The 14424-nt window shown below is 38.8% G+C and overlaps 1 protein-coding gene across 2 annotated transcripts; it reads right to left on the reverse strand.

Annotated features, from left to right (window-relative positions):
• Positions 1-6509: 6509 nt before the first annotated feature.
• Positions 6510-14172, reverse strand: ndufaf5 (NADH:ubiquinone oxidoreductase complex assembly factor 5). 2 transcript variants are annotated; one of them, XM_063883016.1, is made up of 12 exons: positions 13834-14172; positions 12754-12794; positions 12586-12649; positions 12423-12470; positions 12104-12207; positions 11433-11472; positions 10615-10812; positions 10037-10097; positions 9600-9683; positions 7741-7823; positions 6966-7070; positions 6510-6858 (listed from the first exon to the last, which is right to left on the reverse strand). In XM_063883016.1, exons 1-11 carry the CDS (start codon positions 14044-14046, stop codon positions 6993-6995), a joined length of 1014 nt encoding a protein of 337 aa, XP_063739086.1. In that variant the 5' UTR covers positions 14047-14172; the 3' UTR covers positions 6510-6858; positions 6966-6992. The 2 variants fall into 2 exon arrangements, with proteins under 2 accessions (XP_063739086.1, XP_063739085.1); XM_063883015.1 differs by having other exon boundaries at positions 6510-7070.
• Positions 14173-14424: the final 252 nt, after the last annotated feature.

Raw genomic sequence — 14424 nt, forward strand, 5'->3', positions numbered from 1 at the left:
ATTTATAACATGTAAACCTTCTATGTGACATTACCTAACATTATATTTGCCAGTTAAGACACCCTTAAGTATAGTTTCTGTAAGTAATAAAAAACAAACACAACTAAACAAGACAAGGTTCCTTTATTGTCATTAATTCCACAACACAAAACAGCATTCCTGATTCTTTTTCCTTTACATCTTTCCTTAACCCCATGACGTTCTTCACCAAGGTTGAGGAAAAGGGGTTAGGAGAAGACACAGGACCCGTTGGTTGTTGGTCATTTTAAACCTCCTTCACAAAAACACCAGCCTGCTGTGGTTGGACCAAAGAACAGATATGGCATTTCTTTGCTTATGAGCCTGCATATGACATTAAAAATGGATCCAAATATGAGTTGCACCCTACAGAGTTCTGTAAAAAGCCCCCTTTAAATTTCTTTGAAAACACAGCAGTATCTGATGACCAGTTTCATGCACAGGCTGAATTTACCAGTAAAACCGAGAGCAGCTTATCTGACATTTACAGTGTGAAGTGGAAATTGGGCAAGGTAATACACACACTCCTCCCTGCTGCCTCCTTCAGCTGCTGGCCTGTTCCCACTGCTGTACTGGGGTGGTGAAGTGGGCTTTTCATTGATGCTTGTCCAGTAATAAGGACTTCCATAAGACTCCCTCCCCGGCTGCTGCTCACTATCTTGAATCTCCTCGTAGATCCGCTCAGGTACAGCTTCGCCCTCGTCGTGGTTCCTCTCTTCTCTGTTTTTGGAGCAGAGTCTCAGGGTTATGAGGCCCAGAAGCACCAAAGCAGCACCAGCAACTACACCAACAGGTACTTTCCAAAAGTCAGATGGTTGTTGGTTCCCTGTATCTGCAGTGGTTCCCTGCTGTCCTGATCCAAAGTCACTACCCCGTCCCTTGTTTCTCGGAATGACTTGTTTATTTCCAGCTTCAGGATCCACCTTGTTGGGATCCTGTATTTGCAGATATATCCGAAAGAATTTACACAAATACGTTGTTTCAAGAGCGGGTGTAACATTTTTTATCACCAGTGAATTATTTGATCCAAAACCAAAGCGTTCGTCAAGGATGTTTTCTTGGCCATTTTCTATTGAGACAAGAATCACAGGCTTGCCATTACCATGTACAAGCCATTTCCATTCTACATCTCCTTCCTTATGAGGACAGGGCAGTGTAGCCTTCGTGTTCAGCAGCGCTGTTATTTTTTGAGGAACATCTGCAAAGCAAAAAGCAGAAAGAAGTTACACATTTGTGATAACATTTTCTCACCAATTAACCTCGTATAGTTTGTTGGCTTCAGCTGGACCACAACAGCCATCACAACAGCCATCACAACAGCCACCACAACAGCCTTCACAACAGCCATCACAACAGCCTTCACAACAACCATCACAACAGCCATGACAAGCTGGACAATAGATTTGCTTTTTTTATGTAAAGTGTTTCTAAAAAAATATCAACTGATTGAAAAGTAAAAACGTTTCATGTTCAATTCTCCCAAATTAACCCAAAGCTTTTTTATTATTTCAACCAAACCAAAAACATTAAAGGGAATATCTTCTGCTCATTTTCAGGTTCATATCAGTATTTAGTCCCTCTACTGCAGGGGTGTCCAAACATTTTTCACCGAGGGCCACATACAGTAAAATATACGGAGAGCTGGGCCACTTATAGAGGTGAATATTTTCTCAAAAGTGAAGTTATAAGGTAGCAAAACAAATCAAATGTAGGAGAATAATGCACGATACTTAAAACGCTTTCAGAAAAAAAAAACAGCCTACATCCCGTCTGTCTTTAGGGTTTCATGTATTTTGTTGGCAGCTCATTCCTTAAAACAGAAGCCTCAGATTGCTGATAATAAGAGTAAATATGAAGTTTACAGTTCAAGCTGGTTATAGAAATAAGTTATTGTTATTATTTTTTATCAACTAAGATTTGTGAGAAAATGTTTTACATTTTAAATGACTGAATTTATTTGAAAATTGGGCTCATTAATATATTTAACATAGATATTTGAGAAGTACAATATAAGACAAGCATAAGTTTAATTTGTGGGCCGTATTGCATTATACTTTAGAATTTGCTGAGGGCCGATTCAAAATGGCCTGCGGGCCGCATTTGGCCCCCAGGCCGTAGTTTAAACAAATTCTTTATGATTCTTTATTAGGATCCCCATTAGCACTAGCATAAGCGTTGGCTATTCTTCCTGGGGTCCTCACACACACACAAAACAAACAGTAAACAAAACTAAAAGCAAAATAGAACAACTCATTTCATCATATGAACAATGGTATACGAAGTGAAACAAAAATGGTCATCACATTTTAGCCATCATCACAAGGCCAAACCACAGGCACAGTTACATTTGACTCTGTAATGCTCATATAATGTTTTAGCAACCTTTTAAAATGTACTTGAGAATTTTCCTGAATTATGTGGACTGGTAAAGAGTTCCAGCTGACCATGGCTCTGTACATGACTGTTTTCTGTCTGATATTTGATTTAGATGTGGGTAATACGAACCTTCTTTCTATTGCATGTCTTGTTTGATAGTTATGTTGAGTGTACTGTGATATAAACCTTTGACATAATATATGTGGTAAGTGTGTCACTGTAATATTCCTAACCAAATTTAACAAAGTATAAGTGGACCTCTGTCTGACACTCAACCATTTAAGGGTCTCCAACATTTCAGTCACTCTGGTTCTGTAGGAGCACTGCAGTGCACATCGTGCTGCCTTATTTTGAGCTACACAACCAGGGCCGGTTCTAGCCCATTGGCTGCCCTAGGCGATATTGAGATTTTGCGCCCCCCCCATGCACGTATATTTTATATAATATAATATTACATTTTCATTCAAAATATGGGTTGGGGCATGTTCATTTAATTCAATGAGGGTTTTATATCCCATGCTTTAAAAAAAAAAAAATGTTAATCAATGTTGTTAAAACAAAGATGTGTGCTTAAGGGCGCCACTAGGGGGCGCCCCCCGCCAATTTGGCGCCCTAGGCGGTCGCCTAGATGGCCTGTAGGAAGAACCGGCCCTGCACACAACCCCACACCTCACTGCCCATAGATTGCTATCCATGTGCATACTCACTCACCTAAACGAGCAGCACGGTAGCTCCCTAACATTTTAGATAATAACCTTTGTGTTAAATACATTCATGGTAATGTCTTGCAACGCAAGATCAAATTTATAAATCAATAAATCAAAATGACATTTTTAGGAGGAATGAACAACAATAGAGACCAGTTAAAATTGGCCTCTATTCAAAATCTATTAAACGTAATCTCATTGTCGCAGTTGATGAAATAAATAACTTAAAATAAGGTAGTAGATAACTCATAGTGTATAAAACTCCCCCGTTAGTTGGACTATTCCATGTGACCCCTAGCCAGAATTACAAGTGGTCTCAACCATGTGGCGCAATTTCGCAACGTGCACTTGCTGTTCAGTGGAAGCAAGGAGACTGATGGCGATCGGACTGTCACTATTGTGTTATAACCGCATAACTGTGATATAGTGTTGGCGGAGTCTGTGTGTTGTGGACATGCATGTGCGTGCATGAAAAATGTAAGTGCATGTAGTCTTGTCCAGTTGAGCGTTCAGGAAGTTTACCCCGCTAACTGCGTAAATGAGGTTAGTTAGCCATAGCAGCTAGCCTTGCCATGCGGAGCACTTGGCAGCCCAGCCTGTATTAATGTGTAACGCTATCACCCATTAAGTGCAGGGCTAATGTAAGCATTATGTGCATTCCTGTACTTTGTTATGTGTGTATGTTATAATAGTTAGGCCTCGTGTAATAGCATATGTCGGTGCTATGCTGTTGCGGCCTTTGGCCAATAGAGGGCGGCATAGGCCAGCCAATTGTGCCTTTTCTTAATGTAATGACAACTGTATCATCCCTCTACATTACCTGTTTACTGATTTCTGCTTCATCTTTATTTTACAGAGACCACACACACACACACATTCACACACATTTACACACAAACCCACACGAAAGAACACACCCTGTATAACACGCTAACCCCAGCTAAACCTACATCAATGTTCAGTTCATCACCCTGCGATAAAGTCTGTTAAAGTTGGAACTGCCTGTGGACAGCCGTTCTTCCTCACAAGTCGTTCGACCCCTTCTTACAGAGGATAGGAAATCAAGCTGCAGCACAACCAAAACTTTGCACGCACCGTGTCCTCCACACATAGGCCAGTGAATATTGGCCTACAATGAATAAATTCGCAATACACCAAAACTGCAACAATTCCCTTTGCATAATATAATTCATTTCATCTCCTAATATGCATAAACATACCATCTAATTATGTCATGTCCATCAGTCATTTCCCACCTCTGTCAGCTTTGAGCTGAAACCGGGTTTATCACTGTTTTATAGAAATGCTCAGCTTCACTACAGTCCAGATACAGTTTTGTTTGTCCATTGAAGGTTACGATGAGTGTTGCAGGGAACAGTAGTCCATGCCTCACCTCAGCCTTACGCAGCTTCATCCTGAGGTCATTGAAAAGTGCTCTCTTCCTGGCAATATCCGCAGTAATATCAGGAAATATCTTCACTCGCATGCCTCGGAAAATGATCTCTCCCTTGCTTCTTGCCAGCTTCAAGATAGCTTCCTTTGCTTGGTATCTCTGCATAGTGACAATCATAGGTCTGGGTCTCATATCAGTCCCATGCCCAATCCTGTATGCCATCGCGACTGCCGGGTCACATGAGAGCTCACTTCCGAATACCTCCTTTAAAAAGTTAGTCACAAAGGCAATGGGATCGTTCTTCTCTATATCCTTTTTCAGTCCAAACACACGTAGATTCAACTTTCTGTTTTGAATCTCCATCCTCTCAATTTTGTCTTTAAACTCTTTGTTTTCCTTCATTAGATTTCCATTTGCGGTTTCGAGTATAGCAACCCTACAATCCATATCGGTCAGTCCCTCCTCCATATCACCGAGCCTCTGACAACATGAGTCGAGTTCTCCCTTTAAAGCATCAAGCTGCGGCTGGAATCTCTCGAAAGCAGCCCCTATCTCCTCTCTTATTATTGAGCGTATTAGTGCCGACAGCTCCGAGTGGCTCACCTGCGAGGACTCGCTCTCCATGGCGTTCTCCTCAGCTGCTCGTGTGTCATTCACTCCCGACAGGCCGCTGCTCTCGTTTAACGGCACTTTAGCCTTTTTGTGTGCTTTCTTTGATGCCATTATATTCCCCACATTATATTTCACTATGGACTTTGACTAAACAACTTGATCATCCGTTCATAACCTGATTTTTCAAAAGTTTGAAACGGGAGCTACACGCTCCTAAGTTTTACACACCACTTCGGCGCATGAGCACTCTGTGCATTTGGACAAATGAGTCCAATGGAGACATTTCAGGCACTACAGAAAAGGGAAAACCCCCAAAGAATAATAGGGCCTCTTTCAATCAGTTAACTCCACTGAAATGTAACCTTATGAATGCAGTTATAGGGGAAAATGTATTTAAAAAAACCCTCACGATTATTGATTATTTAAAAAACACAAGATGAGTGACTCTTTCCTATTGCTCAATAACGGGTAAATAAGTTAAATTCAGGCAAAACAAACTCCAGATTTATGAATATTTAAATGAAAACCTGATCAGAGTAGAGGTTCTTACCTGTGTAGCTGTGACAGAAGCCTGCAGCGAGCAGCAGAAAGTAAAGCAGCATCTCAGCAGCCGGTGAACCCTGTTATGTCAAATACGACTGAAATACACCCCTCCTTATAATCAGAGAGGAAGTTATGAGTAATATTGCTGTGGTTGGAAAAGATGTTGTTCCTAAACCGTGGGCAGTTTCTCTGCGTGGGTTGAACTCAGTTAGATGTTAAAAACATACACAAACACTAAGTATTGCTTTCTCTGTCACTGTACCACCTCCAAGCTACCTTTATTTCCTCAAAATCAATGTTATTTTTGAAATGCATTCATCAACACACATTATTTATCAAACAATCTCACAGACGCATTCAGCAGGCCTTTGATCAGTCATCCAGAGGGATTTTTTGGACATTACTAATTTCTTCCTTGGGTTTTCCTCTGCAACGACAGGATACCTGCTGCTGAAATATTTAATAAATGGATTTGCACCATTTCTCTTTCACTCAATTTGACTGAAATGAGATCTACTGTTAGTCCAACCAATGAATATTATTATTAAACCCATATTTTTTTTTATCAGAACAGCTTAACCATGTAGCACATCCTGCACTGTATGTACAATTTGCAGATGTTGTACTCACACCACCCCACTGCCTTCACATTTTCTACTGTGTATTCCTCTATTGATATACTGTATTATTCCGGTTTTATGTCACTGTATGAACGCCCTTTATTTCAACCACAATCAACTTAAGTATTGCTATATTTTTAATGTTATTATATTTTTCTTTTTTTATCAGTGTGTACATTTTTGTTTTATTTTTGACCAAAAACGCCAAGAGAAATGAAGCTGCTTAGCAATAAACTCGTATTTCTGATTCTTATTCTGATCTTTTATTCTGTTGATTTATATATGGTAACTCTTTTTAATTTTATTCAATTTTAACTTATGTGTTATAAAAAATATATATCTGATTTGGGATGAATAAAGTATCATTAATCAGTTCTAATCCAAAAAAAACGTTCACTTGCTCAGACATGTTTGCAAACGTATTGATATTCAATCAGAATTATTTCCATTCAGATCTGTTCATATGTAAATAGAGCTACTTCATGGTATCTTATTCTTATCCCTGCATGAACTCCCGTCTGCTCCGTCCCATCTGTTTCACTCTTAAGAAAGGTGTTGTGAAATCCACTTGTCACTGCTTGTGGTTTTCCTGCAAGAGGAAATGTTCTTTATTCGAGACCATTTTAAAACAACACATCACCTACCCTTTACCCAGCAACTAAACATAGTTGTTTAAATAAAATATATTATTTATACTCTGCAGTTTATTTAACTCCGATGCGTCTAGGTGTTGGGCGGCTGGCCGATCTTTGACAGATCTGCGAACGACACGTTGGCCGAGCCTCGCTTCGCTGGTTTGGCCTGAAAAAGAGAAACAAACAAAAAAGTCAACAATTAAGATCAAACATACTGTATTGATCCCAAATGTTGACTTTTTTTTCATTGCAGCTGCATGCAAAACAAAGTATTGCACATAATTATAACATTTTAAAAAAGAGTAGAAAATAAATGATCAAATATAAACATCTCAAAATAAAGTTGAAGACTGTAACTACCGGATGAAGCAAACACTATTGAATGGACAAATTACAGCTAACACAATATAAAGGTTGGATATAATTTACATTAAGTGTGCAAAGATGACATATTAAGTATAATATTAATGTATTTTAGGACAGTTGAACTCTGGGAATTGTAGTGCAAAAAATAACACAAGTCAACGTGGGTTTCTCAACGGCTCTGTCATTCATCTTTAATTATAGAATATCTTCTGCAATACTCCTGCAGCTGCTTTCTTTTAAGCTACAGCTGAGTATTTAGAATAACAAAGGAATTGTAATTCAAGAGTAAAATATTTAATATACTCCAATGACAAAGACCAGTGATTTAGGCCAGTGTCAGGCCAATACCAATACCATATGTCAGACTGGTGCATCCCTAGTGCATAGTACCAACAATGGGGACAAATAAACAACAACATTTAGGATCCTGTGTTGTGTGTTTGTGTTCCTCTCCAGAACACCAGGGTTACCTGAGACTCGTGAGGCTTCCAGCCGATCATGTAGAGGATCTCGAAGGTGGCCGGCACCGACCCGTCCTCGCTGCCGTACATCTCTGAAACAATTTCACACACACACACACACACACACACACACACACACACACACACACACACACACACACACACACACACACACACACACACACACACACACACACACACACACACACACACACACACACACACACAATAATGAAGCTGAAAGACTGTGACTTTTTAAACTTTCGATGAAGCTAGGCCAGCAGTTTGCTTCTGCTTCAAGGCTTTGTGCTAAGCTACAGAAGGTATGCTGCTTTATACTTCTACTCTAGTACATCTTAGGGGGAAAGAACCTGTACACAACATATAAAACAACTAATAAATTATATTAAGTGACTACAACTTAAACGCAGAGGTTGAAGACGTACTCAGATCTTGTACTTGAGTAAAAGTAGAAGTACTCAGATCTTGTACTTGAGTAAAGTAGAAGTACTCAGATCTTGTACTTGAGTAAAGTAGAAGTACCAGAGTGTAGGAATACTCTGTCACAGTAAAAGTATTCAAAATGTTCCTCCAGTGAAAGTAGAAAGTACTCTCCTCTAAATGTTCTTAAAGTAGCGACAGTAAAAGTAGTCATTGTCTGATTGGTCCATTTCAGAATAATATCTCTGATATGTTTTATAATGATTGATCATTAAAGTGTTCTCAGAGCTGGTAAAGGTGCAGCTAGTTTGAATGGCTTTGTATACTGCAGGGTAGCTGCTGGATTTACTCCAGGTGAACGAAAGTCTGATTTAAGGGCTGATTATATTTACCATCATTAATCCAAATCTGTAAAGCAACTAAAGGGAGTAAATAAATATAGAGGAGTAAAAGTACAAAGTAGCATAAAGTGGAATTACTCAAGTAAAGTTTTGAATGCAGGACTTCTACACGTAACTTAGTATTGTTGCACATTAATTCAAAGATCTGAGTTCTTCTTCCTGAGTGAAAACTGATATTATTTGAGGAAAAACCAGGTGAAGAAACGCTTCACACTTTTCTGTTCCCACGCCGTCTGTACTGCCGCGTGGTACAGACTTCAGCTCATGTCTGAAGAAGAGGAAGTTAAAGCAGCAGAGTCCAAACAGCTGCAGAAATGTGATTATTTTAGGCAGATGCGTCAGTGAGGATAGGGAGGAACAATCACTCCAGATCAGGCCTAATAAAGTAAACACTGTTGGGAAATGAGAACCGAGAAACAGATGTGACAGAAATAATGAAACACCAACATATCGTCTTAGTACAAGAATAACTCAGATTTGTTATATGTGTCTTATTTTGAACACATCCCAAAAATATCCCTCTGCTCCAACACATTTATACTTACCAACATGCTATTTGCACCATTCATATTTGTACAGACTGAGCACCGACACTGTTTAAAATCAAATGTATAACATCCCTATATTCAGCCTGAGAGGATGAAATATGCTGTAGTACTTACTGTATTTTCTGTAAATGACATATATATTAATATATGCACTCCTGGCCAGATGCTGTGTACTCTGCACAATGACAATAAAGTTGAATTGAATCTAAATGAATGTGTTTTAATAGTTTTTGGACACAAACGGAGCTCTATGGGCTCAAGGACTTGTAATGTGTGTGAACTGTAAGGTGTGTGTTGTTTTATTAGCTGGTGCAAAAGACATATTCCATTTTATGTCAATGTAATGGAGTATCCTTAATCTGAATATCTCTGTCGTGCAGACATGATTCAATGCATGGATGTAGGAATAACACGTTTGTCAAACTGGAGACTGATCTGTGATATTGGTCTCTGGAGGTGCAGCAGCTTTAACACTCACCTTTATAAATAGCTGCTGCTGCTAGTATTGTGTCTCTGTTTAACATCGACCTCCTGTTCCACGCACAGTTACTCTCACCCATACCTGCAGAGCACGGACACAAAAGATGGCAAAACATGTAGAAAAAAAAGTGACAGATTTGGTTTAGAAGAGTGAAAACTGAGATTTATTCTGTGGTATTTAAGTGCAATTAACACAACTATAATTCTACAATAGAGAATTTCAACAAACCTCAAACACTGTAAGCTCCTCAAAAGTAGAAGGTTGAAGGAGGTATTAGATACTACTAGAGAGCTGAAATTCAGCCCCACAAAACCAAATTAAAAGTGTAAAACGTGCCACTAAAAGGCGTGATATCGACCTTGATATCGTGGAGTTTCACACCCTTTAAGTTTTTGATGAATTGGAGTCACTCATTGACACAGAGCAGGTCATACCTTGTAGGTCCGTCATGACTTCAGTGATTCCCGGATAATGAACCTGAACTTCATCAATGTCCTGAAACAGAAAGAAAGGAAAGTGAAGGATGAGTTTTTAATGTAAGACTTTATACATTAAATGAAAAAGAATCATTTTTTAGTTTTATTTACTTTTTCCCATTGTTGAATAACTGCAGAGTTTTAGTACAGTTTCTTTTTTAATCTATGATGTAGGTTAAATATATCGGCCTTTGAATCATGTATAAGTATTATAATAAATACATTATTATATACAGTGAGTAATTGTATATTATTCATCTTTGTTGTTACTATTTGTTTATTTGTTCAAGTGTATTAATTTAGCCAAAAACATATTAATGGATGCATCTGTGTAATAGGACAAAATTAACCCAATTAAGGAGCTACAAAAAAAGCTTCCAAGAAACAATTGCAACAAAAAATGTCACAATTTTAACGGCTTCACTCTGTGTTTCTATGTGTGTGTGTGTGTGTGTGTGTGTGTGTGTGTGTGTGTGTGTGTGTGTGTGTGTGTGTGTGTGTGTGTGTGTGTGTGTGTGTGTGTGTTTCTCTTTTACCACGGTGAGCATTGTGAAGCCAGCCTGACCCAGCAGGTTTCCCAGGTCAGTGACGGCGGTGTACGGGGAGACGTGGGGGGAGAACCCTCCCTCCCTCTCCGTCTCCGCGAGCTGGAGGGAGCAGCGCAGCTCGTACAGGGTCTCCCCCCCCACCATCGCCCCGATAAACACCCCGTCCGGCTTCAGCACCTGATGGATCTGGAAAGGAGGATACTGTATACTTATCATGTCTTTGAAAACTCCTGGGGAATTATCACTGTTATATGATGAGTGATATTATACATGTTTAGGATGAGCAACTCAGCAAAGTTACAAAAAAAGGACAAGACACAGAGGCTGGGGTCTTCTGCTTAATTCAAGGAAAATAAATTACAATTGCATCCTTTCGAGGTTCATAAAGGGTATAACATACCGTTCAATTAATCATTAAACAAGTGCAAATGCATGGGGAACTCAAAAGTTCATACAAGAAGAAAAGGTTGAAGGCACTTTCTGGCAAAAAATGAAAAAAACATGTCTATATTTTTTAATTTCACCCTAAAATAGCAATCTGATTAAAGGCTTTTTAACATTTTGGAAGACGACAGCGTTCCTTCCACCATTTCTTGAAGTTAGCTGAGATCAAGCAGAGTTAGACCATAGGAAAACAAGAAGGATTTACAAAAATGCTGTCCTGTTCTGATCCTAATTTTACTTTACAATGAAGGAAACTGTGACCTCTAGTGGAAGATCATCAGAAGGCAAACAGTCACACAAAAATGCCTTTAAGATATAAATAAAAAACCTGTATAATAAGAGGTCCCTCTTTTTATTCTCACCTGTTTGAGAGCTCCAGGCAGGTCATTGATCCAGTGCAGACTGAGAGAGGACAGACGAAAGGGGATACATTCAGTCTATGGTGTGTGCATGCATCTGTTTTTATGTTATCACAGGTACAGTAGAGAAAGTGTAGTCCCTTAACCATGAGGTTCAAGTTAAAGCTTTATTTGGACAATTTAAAATAGAAATGTCAATAGAGAACACAGGATTAATACGCAGCAGATAATGTGACTTTTATATAGTTAAATCTGAAAATATGTGTTGCATCTCTACTTGGATTAGTGGAGGACAAGAGATGGATGAGTACAGATATGTTGGTTGATAAAGAAGGTGCTTCAGTTCTGTAGCGGTTTTTGTTTTAGATTGAGAAAAATACTTTGATCTATATTCCAATTTTAGGATGAATCCGCTGCTAACCTCTGCAAGGATGAATTTACAAATCCAAGGTAGGTAAGACAAACAGGTAGGTAAGACAAACAGGCAGGTAAGACAAACAGGTAGGTAAGACAAAAGCTCCTTCCTTTGTTTTGATGTCTTTTCTTTTTGTGGAACATTTATAAAAAGGTTCACTTAAGTCTTGACACAGGAAATGATTAAGCAGCGTCTTCCTCAAATGTTTCTTAAATGTGTAGAAAGAATGAACCAACATATTAAATGATGTAATGATCACCTCAGGCTGCTCATCACCAGGTCGAAGGTGTTTTCTTTAAAGGGCAGAAACTCCTCGTCAGCGAGAACGTGATGAGTCGGGATCTCGGTCTGTCTTCTCTGTTTCTGGAATCAGATATAAAGCACATGTATATCAGCATCATGTATCAGTAGGTACATCATCCATCAATATGTACTGCTTTATGTTCCCAAAAACTGATGCTAATTGATCATTTTCACCAGGGTTCATTCAGATTTGAACAAGGAGCTTCATGGTTATTAATATTTTCACTTTTGGACCAGAAGTAGTGACAGTTTTTATGATTTGTTTCAACTCTCACCAGAGCTTTCCCTGAGATGTCCGTCAGGAACAAACGCTCCACAAACTCCTGTAAAAAAGACAACAAAGAAAAAGACAACAAGTCAGTAGAGGCGGAAAGTATTGAACTCAAATAAAGAGAGTATTTTAAATAACACGTTATGACCAACATGGACAGACCGTACCTTGTTTAAATGTTCTGCAATGTGACTTTTTCCTCCGCCGATGTCCAGAGCCAGAGGAAACGTCCTGAGAAGACGGAGGAATTCATGTTTGAGAAGAGAGAGGAAAGAGAACCTGATGTGTATGAAGTGTGTGTTCAATAAGAAATCAGCTGTTACAGAAAATCCCACCTCGCAATGTCGTACACTCGATCAGCCACTCGACTGCCAACCTGCAGAAAGAAAGAACAAAAAAAGTGTATTTATTGACTTCTAATTGTATTGCGTTTATAATGAGTTCCCTTGCATTTTAACTCTTTTGATGGTTTATGCAGAGTGCTTTACCTGCCCTGTCGCTGAAATGTAATGATATATAACATATAAATATAACTGAAGCAGTCCGACATGAAATGTTTCTTGCAGATTTGTATAAATGTGTCTTTTTTTGATGAACTTGTACCTCAACATTTCCCAACATTAGCAAGGACTTATTTTTGCAACCAAAACAAATCTTGAAAAACCTCCAATGATTGCATATTTAAAATCACTGCATAGCCATGGATCCCTTTATTGTTGTTCGATTGGAAAGACGTTAATGTTTGTACACATTGGGATCTGAGTTTGGTGTCAATATTATTTAAATTCCCCAAATATTTACATGTATTTCTTTTTCAAATAAATGCATGCTTTACATATTTAATTGCTGACTTTATTTACAAGGGATCAACGGATCATTGGGCAAAAAACAGAAAAATCTATACATGAATATTCATTCATTTCTATCTAGATATTATCTTGCAACCAAAGCTGTCAGATAGACGCAGTGGTGCAAATAAAGGAGTCACCATATTTCACTCTAAGAAGCATCCTAGTGGAGTAGACACCCAGAGATAAAACAACACACTCAACAAAGTACTTCGACTCTTACCAACTTTGTATTTAGTTAAGAGCACGTAAACGCAGTATAAATACAAGATAAAATATACTTTATTGATATTATTTATACTTTATTGATCACAATTTGAGATTGTTTTCGTCAAAGCAACATGTAAACAAGCCATGATTGCACACAATGTGAAAATGAAAAAGAGTAGGGAATAAACAAACGTAAACATAGAATATAAACATCGGAAAATAGTCAACAAAACAGAGCAAACAAGTAAACATATTGACAGTGGAATATATCTGAAGAAGATCTGTCAAATATACACTATAAAGGGTCAATTACAGCTAACAAAAAGGCTCTTTTAAATATGTCTGTGTTTCTCCCACCTCGTCCCTCAGGTAGTCGTACTTTTGCCCGTCCTGCAGGGAGGCAGCCCAGTCCTTCTGCCTCCTCTTCATCTCCCTGTTGAACACATTCATGGAGCCTCTACCCGCAGAAGACATCGCTCTGCGGCCGGAGATCCAGCTCCAGCTGCGGCAGGAGGCTGCAGGAGGAGAGCCGGCGGTCTGCAGGAGTCTGAGGCACACTCCGGTGGTCATGGTGCGAGTTTAAAGTGTAATTCAGTTGTAAATTAAAGCAGAAATCTTATGAACATCAGGGCATTGTACAACACTGAGCTGACTTCCTGCTGTCCTCCACACCGTGACCTCAGAGAGGAGGAGGGAAACTGTGGAACTGGAATCTACTGGGCTCAATGGAAAATCAGGAACTGGATTCACTAACTGGAAATGGACTAAATAAATTGATTTAAATGTATGTTTATGACTTTATTTATGTACCATGAATACATATGTCTTTGTAAAGCACTTATATGTATATATACTACTGATAGACTTTTTTTGAGTGATTCTTTTGTCCATAAAATGGCAGAAAATAGTGAAAAATATGACACCACAATTTCCCAAAACACCAAGTTC

The sequence above is a fragment of the Eleginops maclovinus genome, chromosome 5, assembly GCF_036324505.1.
Source record: "Eleginops maclovinus isolate JMC-PN-2008 ecotype Puerto Natales chromosome 5, JC_Emac_rtc_rv5, whole genome shotgun sequence".
NCBI classification, from domain to species: domain Eukaryota; kingdom Metazoa; phylum Chordata; class Actinopteri; order Perciformes; family Eleginopidae; genus Eleginops; species Eleginops maclovinus.

What these genes read in the sequence shown, in the direction of transcription:
- ndufaf5 (XM_063883016.1), bottom strand. Translation starts at nt 14,046, where the DNA reads ATGACCACCGGAGTGTGCCTCAGACTCCTGCAGACCGCCGGCTCTCCT. An exon ending in GCTTCACAATGCTCACCGTG is followed by an intron (nt 10,098 to 10,614) that starts GTAAAAGAGAAA and finishes TTTCTGTTTCAG; the next exon opens with GACATTGATGAAGTTCAGGT. An exon ending in AGTCATGACGGACCTACAAG is followed by an intron (nt 9,684 to 10,036) that starts GTATGACCTGCT and finishes CGTGCTCTGCAG; the next exon opens with GTATGGGTGAGAGTAACTGT.